This window comes from Hoplias malabaricus, chromosome Y (genome assembly GCF_029633855.1).
Source record: "Hoplias malabaricus isolate fHopMal1 chromosome Y, fHopMal1.hap1, whole genome shotgun sequence".
Classification (NCBI taxonomy): domain Eukaryota; kingdom Metazoa; phylum Chordata; class Actinopteri; order Characiformes; family Erythrinidae; genus Hoplias; species Hoplias malabaricus.
The window spans coordinates 12,962,954-12,976,860 of NC_089820.1; the positions used below are offsets into that span (position 1 = coordinate 12,962,954).

Genomic DNA, 13,907 nt, shown 5'->3' on the forward strand with positions numbered 1-13,907 from the left:
TAAGGTAAAAAATATAACGTAGTGTTTCTTTAACTCACAGTTATGCAGAATGAAGTTTTTTGAAGACGCTAAACCAGCACTTAACCAGCTTTTGTAACCACTATTACACTGATGAATGTGCATAAATAATGGATATGATGTAAGGAATATATTAAGACAATAAATTAAGGCAATAAACTATTGGGAATTTCTACTGGGAATATGGAGACATTTAGAAACAGTGACATAATAAATAGGAAGGTCAGTAGAGTCTGATGTTAAACTTTTTAATGATGATTAAGGGCAACATCTCCCAGGCTCATTGGGAACAGTATGGAGTAGAACACATAACAGAAAAGTAACCCTTGTAGACTCTGGCACATGAGGCAAAAAAACTGCCAGAATTAACCACACAGGCCTTATCTAGGAGTAAAAACAAGATCTAATCAGTATATCAGTTTTTTGAAAGGAAACTAATTTTTCTAAGTAATGTGTGATTGCGACCACAGATAAAGTTACAAATACAAAAAGGACAACGCATCCTCTACAACCAGTGTAAAAGTTGTGCACTGAAACTTGATAAAAAAAAAAAACATACTCAAATTTGTTTCCTGTAGAGCCTGTGTTCACTTTAGAAAGCCACAAAACATTTCATATCATCAGGGCGTCTACATATTTGTGATATATTCATGTGTGGGAGAGCATTAACTGAACCATGCGTTCTGAGTCTGAGGGACCAACTGTTGTTAGGCCAAACGACAGCTTAAATCAAGGCCTGGAACTGCTAAAATAGCAGAATCATTGTTGCATAAAAGCCTGCATTGTAGCATCAAACCACTACTCTGCTGCAGGCACTGAATCGTGACTAGCTTCAACCAAACACAAAATGAGATTGAAACTGCTCATAGAGCTTAAATCAGATTGTCTCCCCAACAGTAGTACACTTGCAATTTATAAGCTTTGAATATATCTCTTTTGACAATTTGCTTTTTATTTTGTATTAAATTGTAATGAAGAATGTATCATTTGAAATGCTCCACAAAGACTTGAAAACAGAATTCCATTAAGTGCCCTTAAACTTAGTGTCCTTATAGTGTTCTTTTCCTATGAAGTAACATTTTTGGAAAGGGTTTTTTTTTTCTGCCAGAACTGATTTTCAATTATTCAAAAATCATTTGGTTTTAGATAAATATTTACAAATCAATTCCATTTGTTCTGTATTAAATAGAACATTTTATATCTAAATCATTGCAAAATAAATTAAAAAAAACCTTTTGCTGTGTATATACATTATTATTTGTAAAATAAAGCAATTCTTTATATGATATGTGAATCCCCATGTTTAAAATATGTGTACATTAGTGTTTTGGACCTTTGTACAGCTGCAGAATTGTGTTATATTTCACCTGAGGTAAAAGAAATGTAAGTGACTGTAAAGCACTATTGTTTGTCATAGAAATGTATATCCCAACCAATATTACATTATTCAAATAATATAACATATATTTTTGCAAGGCTTCTGGCACAACACAAATTCGCTCAAACTCAAAAAAGAATCAGTCAATTAAGAAACAAGAAAAAAAAATGTAGCGATCAAAACTCTGCATCATCATCAGTTAACAATAAACAAATATTGAATTAATTTAAAATGAATCTGTAACTGCAAGCTTATTGTTCATCAGGATACACAACACACACACATGAGCCATTCATGGCAAATGGCATAAACCTACATTGACATATTTTGAAGGCTTATTCTATTCATTATTTGTCCTAAAGGCAGCTGTAGTCAGTTTACAAAAGCTTATGTAGGTTTATGTTTGTTGTGTTGAAATGTATATGTAGTTGCCATAAAGCTTTATGAATGAATACTTCTAGTTAGTAAGTGTTACTATTTGCTCTTTTTGCCCAGTCTCTCATTTACTGTTCTGTTTGATTTCATAAGAGTCATAGTCCAGTCCTGAGGATGTGATATTCGTTTGGAGTCATCTCTTCTTGTCATTGCAGTGGGGAGCTTTTGGTGGGAATCAAAATCCTGGACTCCATACTCTGGATTAAAGGTACTGAAAGAAAAATATTCTTGTTAATAATTAAAGAAAGTGTTTACACAAACAGCGTTCATCAATCAGAACGGTTAGAGTAATTTAGATTTGGGGACTGTAAATGAGTCATAAAACTTATGTGTAATCTTTCTGTAAATACAGTTATTAGACAAATGCTTATAGACACCTGCTTCTAGAATTTTCCTTCCAACATTTAAGGTATCAGTAGAGAGTGTATTCCTCTTGTAGGATGCTTTCCACAAGTTCAGACGGGAACCAAGGATACATCATCAACTGTGGAAGTTGTTGGGTTGTTCAGTTCCAGCTTGCTGTGGCTGAATTCAGTGCCAGAGCCATAAATAAATTAACAGTAATGACAGGGTCATTGTATATTCTTTGTTTACAGTGGGTTCATATCAGAATGAGATATGATACACATGTGTAAACTTTGCAAAGTTCTAAGCTGTCCTGAGGAGCTTGTGAACAGCGGAGAGTTCTAGACTAACTTGTAGTTGTGCTGAAAAAAGCCCAGAAACACACGTATATGGTCATAGTTCACGCTGAGGACCAACTCTTCTTTGGTTCCAACTGGCGAGAAACTTTACTGGTTTCAAACCATTTTATTTTGGTAAAAACACGTTAAACTGTTCCAAAATAAATCTGCGAATGGGAACTGGTACTTTATTGGTGGAAAAACACTAATTGTGGTCTTGATTATTTGACTGCAGTCACACACATTACTGAAGTCAGGTTCTTATGATGTATGTTTAGTTTTGAATTGCAAAAGCCATGTTCTAAATGATATTGGAGTGCTTTTGTCCAAGGAGGGAACGCGATCCCCTGGTATTTTTGCAGAACATATGTAAAGAAAGCCCATTGTTTTAGCTGCTTACTGGCCATTCTTCTAATCAATAGAGTCCTAAAACACAGTTTAACACTAAAAGCGCCATGCCTCCTTGACCTACTTATACAAGCATCTGTGTAGCTCTTCTGTTCTTCTGTTTGAATATAACATTCATAAATGTTATATGTTCTCATGAATGTGTAATTATGTTTAAAGCATTGAGTTTAGGCCTTGTTATTTTATTCTCTCTTTAATTATTTAATATTTTTTCTATACTTTTGTGTAAAGCATGCAAATTTCAAGTAAAAAAAACCCCAACAAAACCATGCAAAAACTCAAGCAACACTTTGCCTTATGCCCCCACCTGCACGCGGGACAAAGAAAGAACCAGCTGTGCATATGTTTCTATGGTAAGACTTGTAGGTGGTACCTGGAGTTTTTGGTTTGTTAAAGGATTGTTACCAAGTGTCTAAAAAGTTTTGATAGCAACAGTTTCCTATTAAGATTAATTGGGGCTTGCCTACACTGTGTGCAGAATGTGGTCAATATACAGGCCTTCAACTAATTTTTATTTTTGTAGTGGTAATTGATTGATTATTCATTCATTCATTCATTCATTCATTCATTCATTATCTGTAACCGCTTATCCAATTCAGGGTCGCGGTGGGTCCAGAGCCTACCTGGAATCATTGGGCACAAGGCAGGAATACACCCTGGAGGGGGCGCCAGTCCTTCACAGGGCAACACAGACACACACATTCACTCACACACTCACACCTACGGACACTTTTGAGTCGCCAATCCACCTACTAACGTGTGTTTTTGGACTGTGGGAGGAAACCGGAGCACCCGGAGGAAACCCATGCGGACACGGGGAGAACACACCAACACCTGTGCTGTGTGTGAGTGCAGATGTACAGATGGCAGATGTATAGTAGTCACATAGGCTTTTCACATAATTGCTTCTGCTCTTCACTTGCCACTCAAAACCAGTCCATCCATGTATGCAAGCTCTTCAACTCTTTCGAGATGAGATCACAGATTATTGTTAAGTTTTATTTCATGTACAAAGGCCATGTGTACTTCTGCCAAATCTGCAAATCGGACTTGTGAACTGAATGGAACGTCTGAATGACAAAAAATGTCTATCTATCTATCTATCTATCTATCTATCTATCTATCTATCTATCTATCCATCCATCCATCCATCCATCCATCTATCCATCTATCTATCTATCTATCTATCTATCTATCTATCTATCTATCTATCTATCTATCTATCTATCTATCTTATTGATGGATATTTTGAGAAGTATGGGGTTTGAGTCACATGTCATGTGCAGTTCTGATTTTGTCCACTAGATTGTGCCATGAGTTTGGCTAAAAATCCTTGAACACAAGTTCCTTCTTGCTTATGCCGGCCTAGTTGACTTTTCAAGTGATTTCTCTGTCACAGACAAATTTCCAGTGTCACACTATAATCACAAGTTTTGCCAGAGTTGCATCATGCTCCTGTCATCTTAATAGTTTGATGTAAGATGTTCATGAGAGCTGTCTTTTTCTTGTCTTGATGTTCAGACAAAATTTTAAATTGTTTAATATTATCGCACGTTTTTCCCACTTGCTCCAGCAAATAGTGACTCTGCATGATTCTCAGTCTTAGCAAAATCATGATCTGTGACTTAAAACTCATTATCCGTAGAAGTGAGAGGGTAACAGACTTTATCCACCCATCCATCCATCCATCCATTATCTGTAACCGCTTGTCCAGTTCAGGGTCACGGTGGGTCCAGAGCCTACCTGGAATCATTGGGCGCAAGACAGGAATACACCCTGGAGGGGGCGCCAGTCCTTCACAGGGCAACACACACACTCACTCACACACATTCACACCTACGGACACTTTTGAATCACCAATCCAAATACCAACGTGTGTTTTTGGACTGTGGGAGGAAACCGGAGCACCCGGAGGAAACACACGCTGACACCGGGAGAACACACCAAACTCCTCACAGACAGTCACCTGGAGTGGGAATCAAACCCACAACCTGATCCCGCAAGGCTGGAACACTTCCCCGTAAGCTAGAATTCTTACCACTGTAATGTTTCAATAATTTCAGATTCATACCTATTTACAGCAAATAAACCTGACCCCTGTCTCACCTGTGTAATGCACACTGACGTCCCAGCCCTCTTTTAGCCATGCTGCATTTCTGGTCTCCTCTCTGGACTGCAGGTCTTTATAAGCTATGAATACACAAACACATTACACACTGGATTAGTTATTACTATGGCTATAGTAGTTAGGTGCTGCAATCTTTGATGGCACATTAAAATGTCTGACGTGGCATTTTGGGTGGGCCTAAAAGTCCCTGGTAATAATTATACAACCCCACATTCGCATAAAAACTAATTCTAAACTGAATAGGATGTGAAGGAGCAGTCAGTTATATTCTACAGTAATTCTTTGAGTCTTTTTGGAACAGGAATTATACTGACACCTTTTGGCCTGGATGTGTCAGATATTCTTTATTTAACAAATACTATAATTGGACAGACCCATGTGGGGACGTTTGTTGATTCAGGGACAACAAAGCATTTTAATAGTGATAAAAATAAACTTATTTTTGTGGTCTGGACTTCACAGATCTAAACTTACCCCACAGATGGTGGACTACATACAGCTCTCCAATCTGTGTGAAGAATCCTCCTACTGCCTCATTGTTCTCTTGGCGGTATTTGATGGCTCTGGCCCTGTTCATTCGAAGAAAACATTATATATATACATATATAGCCTTTACAAGATTTTCTTTTCTCCACAATGCAGTAGGCTTACCAGTGATTTCCCCATTCTATCATTGTCCCAGGCTTCACAGGCAATGCATAAACAAAAGCAAAAGAGATCAAAAATTAGACTCAAATATTACATTTTTATCGTTGCAATTTTTACATGTAACACAAGCACATCCTCTCATAGTTCAGTCTTACAGAATTTGCACATGCTGTTACAATAACATATAAAAAACATTTTCTTTTTACCTGTAATCTGTATGTTCTCAGTTCATAAATGTTGGGACCAGTTCTAGGCACAGGGTCATTCCAGAAGCTGAACTCCAGCAGAAGCTGATTTCGCCGGGAGATCAACATTTTACTCCTCTCCTTACGAAACTCAAGATAGGCCTGAACAAAGTGGAACTTAGGTTTAAGGGAGGATTTTACCAGAGGATTTAGGACAGAATGTTAAATATTGAAAACATGTCAAAATAATGTCCTGCGTTATAGATTTTGTTAAGGTTTTCTGTAACCGGTCTTACTCCATGTTGGACAGTAACAGGCTACATGTAAGACATATGTTAAATTGTCTTCTAATACATTTTTTAAATGTTTGTCTTTAGCTGAAAATACCCATATGCCACCACGTTACATTCAAATACGTAATATGAAATGGAAAGTAATAAACCTTAAATAAGATGTAAAATTATTATTATTTATTAATTAAGAATAATGGGGCAGCACAGTGGCGCAACATGTAGTGTCACTGTCACACAGCTCCAGGGATCCTGGGGTTGGGGGTTTGAGTCCAACTCTTGGTGACTGTCTGTGAGGAGTTTGGTGTGTTCTCCCAGTGTCCGTGTGGGTTTCCTCCAGGTGCTCCCGTTTCCTCTCACGGTCCAAAAGCACACGTTGGTAGGTGGATTGGCGACTCAAATGTGTCTGTGTGAGTGTGTGTCACCCTGCAAAGGACTGGCACCCCTCCAGGGTGTGTCCTTGCCTTGCACCCAGTGATTCCAGGTAGGCTCTGGACCCACTGCAACCCTGGACCGGATAGGCGCTTACAAACAACGAATGAATAGATTAATTTAGAATAATACATTTCTGTGTGTTTTAGCAACTCCTGCAGTCCAAAAATAACCAGTAGACTGTAGATATGATTTAAAGCAGTGGGCAAATGATCCTAAAAAGACATTATGAAACCTAGAACTTTTTCTTTTTAGCTCTACATGGCCCAGCCTGAGGCTGGTCTTCCTGCTAGCTCTAACTCACCCACTAGAGGTGTCCTGCTCATAAGTGTATGTCAGACCATTCATTCATTCATTGTCTGTAACTGCTTATACAGTTCAGGGTCGCAGTGGGTCCAGAGTCTTCCCAGAATCACTGGGTGCAAGGCGGATACAAACCCTGGAGGGGTGACACACACTGACACCTATGGACACTTTTGAGTCGCCAATCCACCTACCAACATGTTTTTTCTTTTTGGACTGTGGCACAAAACTGGAGCATCCGGAGGAAACCCACGTGGACACGGGGAGAACACACCAAACTTCTCACAGACAGTCTGCTGGGCTTGAACCCACAACCCCAGGGCAATAGCTCAATTCTGAAAAATAGTTTGAAGCGTTGTGTATTTGCAAATTCTGAAGTCGGAGAAATAAAAACACTTCAGACTCAAGGAGTTTAATGTATATACACTTTAAACGGGTGCAATCTTTATGTGCCTCTTTTAACACCTTGAAAGGTTATGCCTTGTTCACCATTCAACTGTGTGACTCAAGTACACTTCAGTGAGAGCCACTAGGATTGGGGTAAAATCTGGGACTGGACCTTTCTCTATTCTCCAAGAGCTGTTCTCCAGCCCCATGAAGAAGCTCACATAACTCTGGTGGCTACTGAAGCCTAGATTATTTGTTTGAGCCTTAGATTGCATATTTTCAATGGGCCTTTCCCCTTTTGAATCTTCTCATATATATCAGGTTCCTATTTATTTCTTCTTTTAATTGAAATAAAACTTTCTTCAGAGCACTGCTATGAATTATGGTTAGTTTTAGTTCCTGGTCAGTGGCTTGCTTCTCATGCTCTGGTTCTGTTTCTTCACAGAGCCAGCTGGCCCGTGCTATACCCTATATTTATTTATTTTATTTTATTTATTTTATTTTATCTGTTTATTAGACGTTGTAAACGAAGAGAATACCTTGTTGTGTCTGAGTTTGTTCAAGCATTCCATTAGTGCGGGATATCCACCGTAGTATCTCCACAGATGCACTACAACAGCCAAACAGCAGGAGTCACTACAACACCACATCTCATCTCTGAAAATCTTTATATATGACACACTAGTTTAGAGATTTGAAAAATGCCATGGAAACGATATCCCGGGTAAATACTGGGCAACTGTCAGAGACCTCTCTTCTTTTATTTAATTAGCACTTATTTATTTATAGCTGATATTTCTTAGGGAATTCAATCAGAATCTCTAATTGCATGGAAGAGGGGAACGGCAAAGCACAGTTAGAGGGTAAAATTAACGGTTGCAGATCTCAGAACATGGGCTTTTGCACAGGCAAATGTAAAGAAATTCAGGGAAAATATCTTTAATGGACATTGTATAAAGACACCTATATTTGAGCCTCACCTGCCTGGTCCTGCTCTCCGTACCATGTGTTCCAGCTCCCCACCACCTCACAGGGGTAGTCTGCAGTATTATGCAGCTCTTTATGGACCTCAGCTCTTACAGAACACACAGAGAGAAAGAGAACATTACGTTTACTTCATTAAACCCACTCACTGTGTTCTGAAACCTTTTCTTCACCTCAGCGAGGACAATTGGTGATTGCTAAATCACAGGAAGAGAGCGTATTTTTTTAAGCAATTTTTGCCCTAGGCCCCAAAGGTTAGCTTAATTTTTATTCAAATTTAAGCACTTTCAAAATGACCTATTAATGATAATATCTGTTGATCTATCTATCGATCTCTTTATTTATTTATACAGATATGGGGGAAAGTAATAACAGGATTTCCCCTCTTCCATTCATTTAGTTTCTGTTGAACTAATTCTCAATATTTTACACAACTCAGAGTGCAGCTTATGTGTTCAAATCAGGGGAAAGAAAAATATCAAATTGAGATAGACGTTTTTTCTGACTCAACACCAGATTAAAGCACTGAGAGAAGTGAATATCATTGATTATCTTGTTACAGTGGTGCCTGTTAAGGGCTGTGTATTAGGACACAAGTGAATAATCAGTTCTCGAAGCTGATGTACGTGTAGCAAAAGCTGGAAAATCTGATCTAAGCAAGTTTAAAATGGTTTAAAATGCTCTGTTAGATAGTTGTTAAAGCACAGTGTGTTACATTAGCTTTAGTGTATGATCAGACCGGATTGGCAAGCCTTCACTCCCCACTCATGTTAATGGGAACTGGGAAACATGACACTGTCATCATTTCATCAGTTGTACTAACCACCACATACTGGGAAAATGCCATAAGACATGCTCTGGTGGAGATGCTCTGACCCATTTATTTTTTGGTCCTTGTTAAAATGACTCAGATCTTTACGCTTGCCAGGCTTGAAGAAGTAATGGGTTTAATATTGTGTAAGTATTCTATATATAACACCTTAGTTTGGGGCCTTTAATTGTGCTTTTATCTCTGATTATTTCTGACACTGTTTCTAATAGAAATCTTTAATAGCCAGAGGTCATCAGTTTAATCATCGCTGCTGATGGATCCCTTATCAGACCAACTGAGGCGTATTGCACTTGGCTGATTAAAAACAGCTGAATATCATGGCATCCTTAAAGGTTTATATATATAGATCCAATATGTATATGGATAAGATGCAAATTTTTATTCAGAGTAGTTTAATTAGAAATGCTCTATTCTAAAAAAAGAACTTTGTGAATATAGGAACCATATATTTGAAAGTTTTAATGTCTTTAAAAACCATATCGGAGTTACACACACATGGTTATACATGGGTTTTTAGGTGTGTGACTTTGTTTTACTTCAGTTTTGGGGTCAGGATTAGTCTGGCTCTATTATACTGTGAACCTCTTTCCTATCACCTCTGTCCACAGGTTTTCTCCAGTGATCTGTGTCACACCAAACCACGTTTAATGACTTGCTTATGTGTGTTTACAGACATTTGGAAAATATCTTTAAACACTCCATTGAAGGTGAGCATTTTATCATTCTAATAAAAAAGAAAATCTGCTTACGATAATTTGTTGTAGGCATCCAAGTACTCCGGCTTTACATTGTGAACTGTAAAGAATGTACAAAGGAGAAAGCAGGGTTTTTTTATAGTGAAAAATAATAGGGAATCTTTTCTAATCAGATTTCTATGTGTACCAAGCTGGTCATTATGCAATGCTGAAAACTCCCAATAGAAACACTCCTACACAGTGATTATACTCTCCAATTCACAACAAACATACACAACAAAACTAGACAGTTTGTTTACTGCCATGATTCTATGGCTGTACTGCGTTTAAGAGAAGGCATTGGAGGGTTTTGTGAGCTCACACTGTATTTTGTAGAGTCCACTGGTCTCTTTCTTGGAGAGTAGATTGGAGTGGGCATCTTTCCTGGCATCGTTTTTGTGTGCAAACATGGACCTGAACCAAAGGACATCACTCTTACTCGCCAAAGCCCTGATCAGTTTGAGAGAAAAGTTTTTATAGTGCTGGTTATGAAACCTAATAAGACTCCAATATTGGGCAGCACTAAGGGTTTCAGAGTTACAATATTCAATTTATATCCTCCTGATAGGGACAGCCATGATGGATTTTGAGCCACACTGGTGATGCCTCAGTGATCAGAGGCCAGGATAGGCTCCATACATTTACACCAATTTAAAAAATACATTATTTTTATAATTGATTTCTATGAGGTGAAGAAGAAAAAAAAAAATAATTAAAATAAAATATTTAAGAAAGTCCAACTCCAAGTTTGAGGCCAAATATTTGTAGACACCTCTGGTAATCCTCTTCTGTTCAGTAAATTCCATTATTTTAAGGTACAGCCACAAATAGGCTAATCATTTAACTGTACACTCTCCATAAAAAGCACTGTGAAAAGAGTGGTACACTCTGGAGCAAATACACATGAGCCCAGTGTTATAATGCTCAATGCTAAGTGTCAGCTAGAGAGGTGAAAAGCCCCCCAGGACTTGGCTATGAAGCAGTGGAACCTTATTGTGTGAAGTAACAAAACTTCATCCATTAACTTGATGAGTTGGAGTGGTGTTTCTGATCCAGAACAAATAATCCAGCACCAACACTAAAGATCTATGGCTGAATGGTATCAAATGTGCACAGAAATGTCCCAACATCTAAAACTTTGCTGTAGAGAAAGCTGTTATGTCAAAGAAGGTCAAAACCTCCTGTTTATAGAATTTCTTTCAAAATAAACCCCCAATAAGGAGGTGCCCACAGTTATGAACATGCTGCCAATAAAATGAGCTCTATCCTTCAGGGTTTAGCTGTGATCTCCATGCTCACAGGCTTACGTGTGGTAGGCGGTGCTCTTCTTAAATCACTGGCCAGGAAAACACTGCAAGCCTGATTTTAGACATTACGTACCTGAACAGCAATGACCTGTAGGATGTTTCCAACAAGAACTTCTGTTTCCTGAAGATATTCCCACACCAAGTTGGGGTCATCTTGTTAACTGTGGTTATTTAGCTCCCACAGTAAGTCAGAGTGTCAGAGTGCTTTCTCCTAACAAGATCCACACTTGCAATACTTTCCAAGTAGTTTGGGGGGTTAATGTTTAACAGTGCCGAACCTTTACCTTTGCTCTCTACCTGGCAAAGGCCAATAGTAACCATGTGACTATTTACTATAGCATGCTAAGCTAGATGAACTTAGAGCTGAAGACTTTATCTAAGACTTAACTGAACTGGACCCACGTTAACAGACTTAAAGGGGAGCTCACTGAACATTTCCACATAATTTAATCATTAAGATAAAGACAGTCATTCAGAGTGGTTTGATGTGAAATTCTCTTTCATAGAATCTCATCAATTCAGCATTGTTCACAGTGGTGATGACAGGAACCAGACATCTCAATTGACTGCCTTTAAAAAGATTATTTTATGTTAGTGTGACAGCTTTGAGAGCATGTTGCTTTACCACCAGTAAAATAAATCTAAATCACTCCAAATGACTTTGTTCACATGTCAGTGATTTTGAATAAGCAAAAAAAAAAAAAAAAACCAAAAAAAAAACTAAACAATTTATAAAATGTTCCCCCAAATTGTAGCCATTCAAGATGGTTTACTTGATGCTCTTGTTGCTCTTTAAGTTGTAAATATTATAGGAATTATGGAGCATTAGTTCCCCTATCCCTAGACTTATATAGGCTGACTTAAATTTCACAGAAGTGTGATTGACTTGTAGTTACATATACACACAGCTGAAAAAAATAAATGGAACACTTAAACAACACAATGTAACTCCAAGTCAATCACACTTCTGTGAAATCAACCTGTCCAGTTACTAAGCAACACTGATTGTGAATCAATTTTACCCGCTGTTGTGCAAATTGAAGAATTGAGAGGCAATGAGCAAGACAACCCCTATAAAGGAGTGGTTCTGCAGGTGGTGACCACAGACAATTTCTCTGTTCTCATCTTTTCTGGCTGATGTTTTGGTCACTTTTGCATTTTGTCAGTGCTCTCACCACTAGAGGAAGCGTGAGGCGGTGTCTAGAACCCACAGAAGTTGCTCAGGTAGTGCAGCTCCTCCAGGATGGCACATCAATGCGAGCTGTGGCAAGAAGGTTTGCTGTGTCTGTCAGCACAGTGTCCAGAGCATGGAGGAGATAGCAGGACACACAGGCCAGTACACCAGGAGACGTGGAGGGGGCTGTAGGAGGGCAACAACCCAGCAGCAGGACCGCTACCTCCTCCTTTGTGCAAGGAGGAACAGGAGGAGCAGTGCCAGAGCTCTGCAAAATGACCTCCAGCAGGCCACTAATATCCATGTTTCTGCGCAAACTGTCAGAACCAGACTCCAAGAGGGTGGTATGAGGGTTCACACTGAGCACATGTGACAGACGTGACAGAGTCTGGAGACGAAATGGTGAACGTTCTGCTGCCTGCAACATCTTCCAGCATTACCAGTTTGGCAGTGGATAAATAATGGTGTTTGGAGGCATTTCTTTGGAGGGCCGCATGAGATCCACAGACCCATTGTGAGACCATATGCTAGTGCAGTGGGCCCTGGGTTCTTTCTGATGCATGACAGGGTTAGGCCTCATGTGGCTGAAGTGTGTCAGCAGTTCCTGCAGGATGAAGGCATTGAAGCTATGGACTGGCCTGCCCCTTCCCCAGACCTGAATCCAATCGAGCACATCTGGGACATCATGTCTCCACAAACGCTACATTGGATCGCCTTCCAGACCTGTATTAAAGCATCAGTCAACTAACTCCTGGGCAGTCTGATGCTTTAATCCAGGTCTGGAAGGCGATCCCTCTGGAGAATATATATATATATATATATATATATATATATATATATATATATATATATATATATATATATATATATATATATATATATATATATATATATATATATATATATATATATATATATATATATATGCTAAATTAGGATTTCACTAGAAATTGAATTAAAATACTCAAAGCAAATACACCAATTTGGTGCCTTTGTCGCCATCACACTGAGGTAATCATTAATGCTGTACTATTTTTACTGTCCTACAGATGGCATGATAGAGCCGAGTGTCAAATACTTTAAAGCACTGATCATTTTTCTGTTCAGAAGTGTTACTCCTTCCAAAGCCTTATTCTGCTGATCCCTGTTAGTCATTATCCAGTCTTCCCATCAGCTAGCTATCTTTAATCATACACTGCTGTGAGAATGGAGACTAATGTATGCTTCCTCAGGCACATGACACCAGCCACTACTTCATTTCAAACTGCCATCAGTCCAACATCATTGGAGCTTAAAACACTTGAAGGAGAACATTAACTGCCCACTGTTAGAGGCACACATTTTTGGGTGAAAGAGTGTGTGCCCTTCTGCCCCCAAAGCAAGACAGTCCAATTACGGTGGCCAATTATTTATATTTCCCAAATTCAATCCTTGCATTATGCTCTAATCAAATAATCTCATGTGGCTTTTAGTTTTTTAATGATTCTTGATTCTGACTGACCTTCAAGACTGTTTATCATGAGTAAAAAGAGTGCCAAGTATTCACTTTCCTATGAATGAAAAGGTTTTATTCAAAAGAGC

The 13,907-nt window shown here is 38.6% G+C and overlaps 1 protein-coding gene across 1 annotated transcript; it reads right to left on the reverse strand.

Moving 5' to 3' along the window:
• Positions 1-262: 262 nt before the first annotated feature.
• On the reverse strand, positions 263-11,340 carry LOC136678307 (protein NipSnap homolog 1-like). The gene is made up of 10 exons (XM_066656316.1): positions 11,226-11,340; positions 10,168-10,295; positions 9,861-9,906; positions 8,276-8,370; positions 7,835-7,905; positions 5,905-6,045; positions 5,702-5,733; positions 5,525-5,619; positions 5,029-5,112; positions 263-2,042 (listed from the first exon to the last, which is right to left on the reverse strand). The coding sequence occupies exons 1-10, from the start codon at positions 11,303-11,305 to the stop codon at positions 1,978-1,980; spliced, it is 837 nt and encodes a 278-aa protein (XP_066512413.1). The 5' UTR covers positions 11,306-11,340; the 3' UTR covers positions 263-1,977.
• Positions 11,341-13,907: the final 2,567 nt, after the last annotated feature.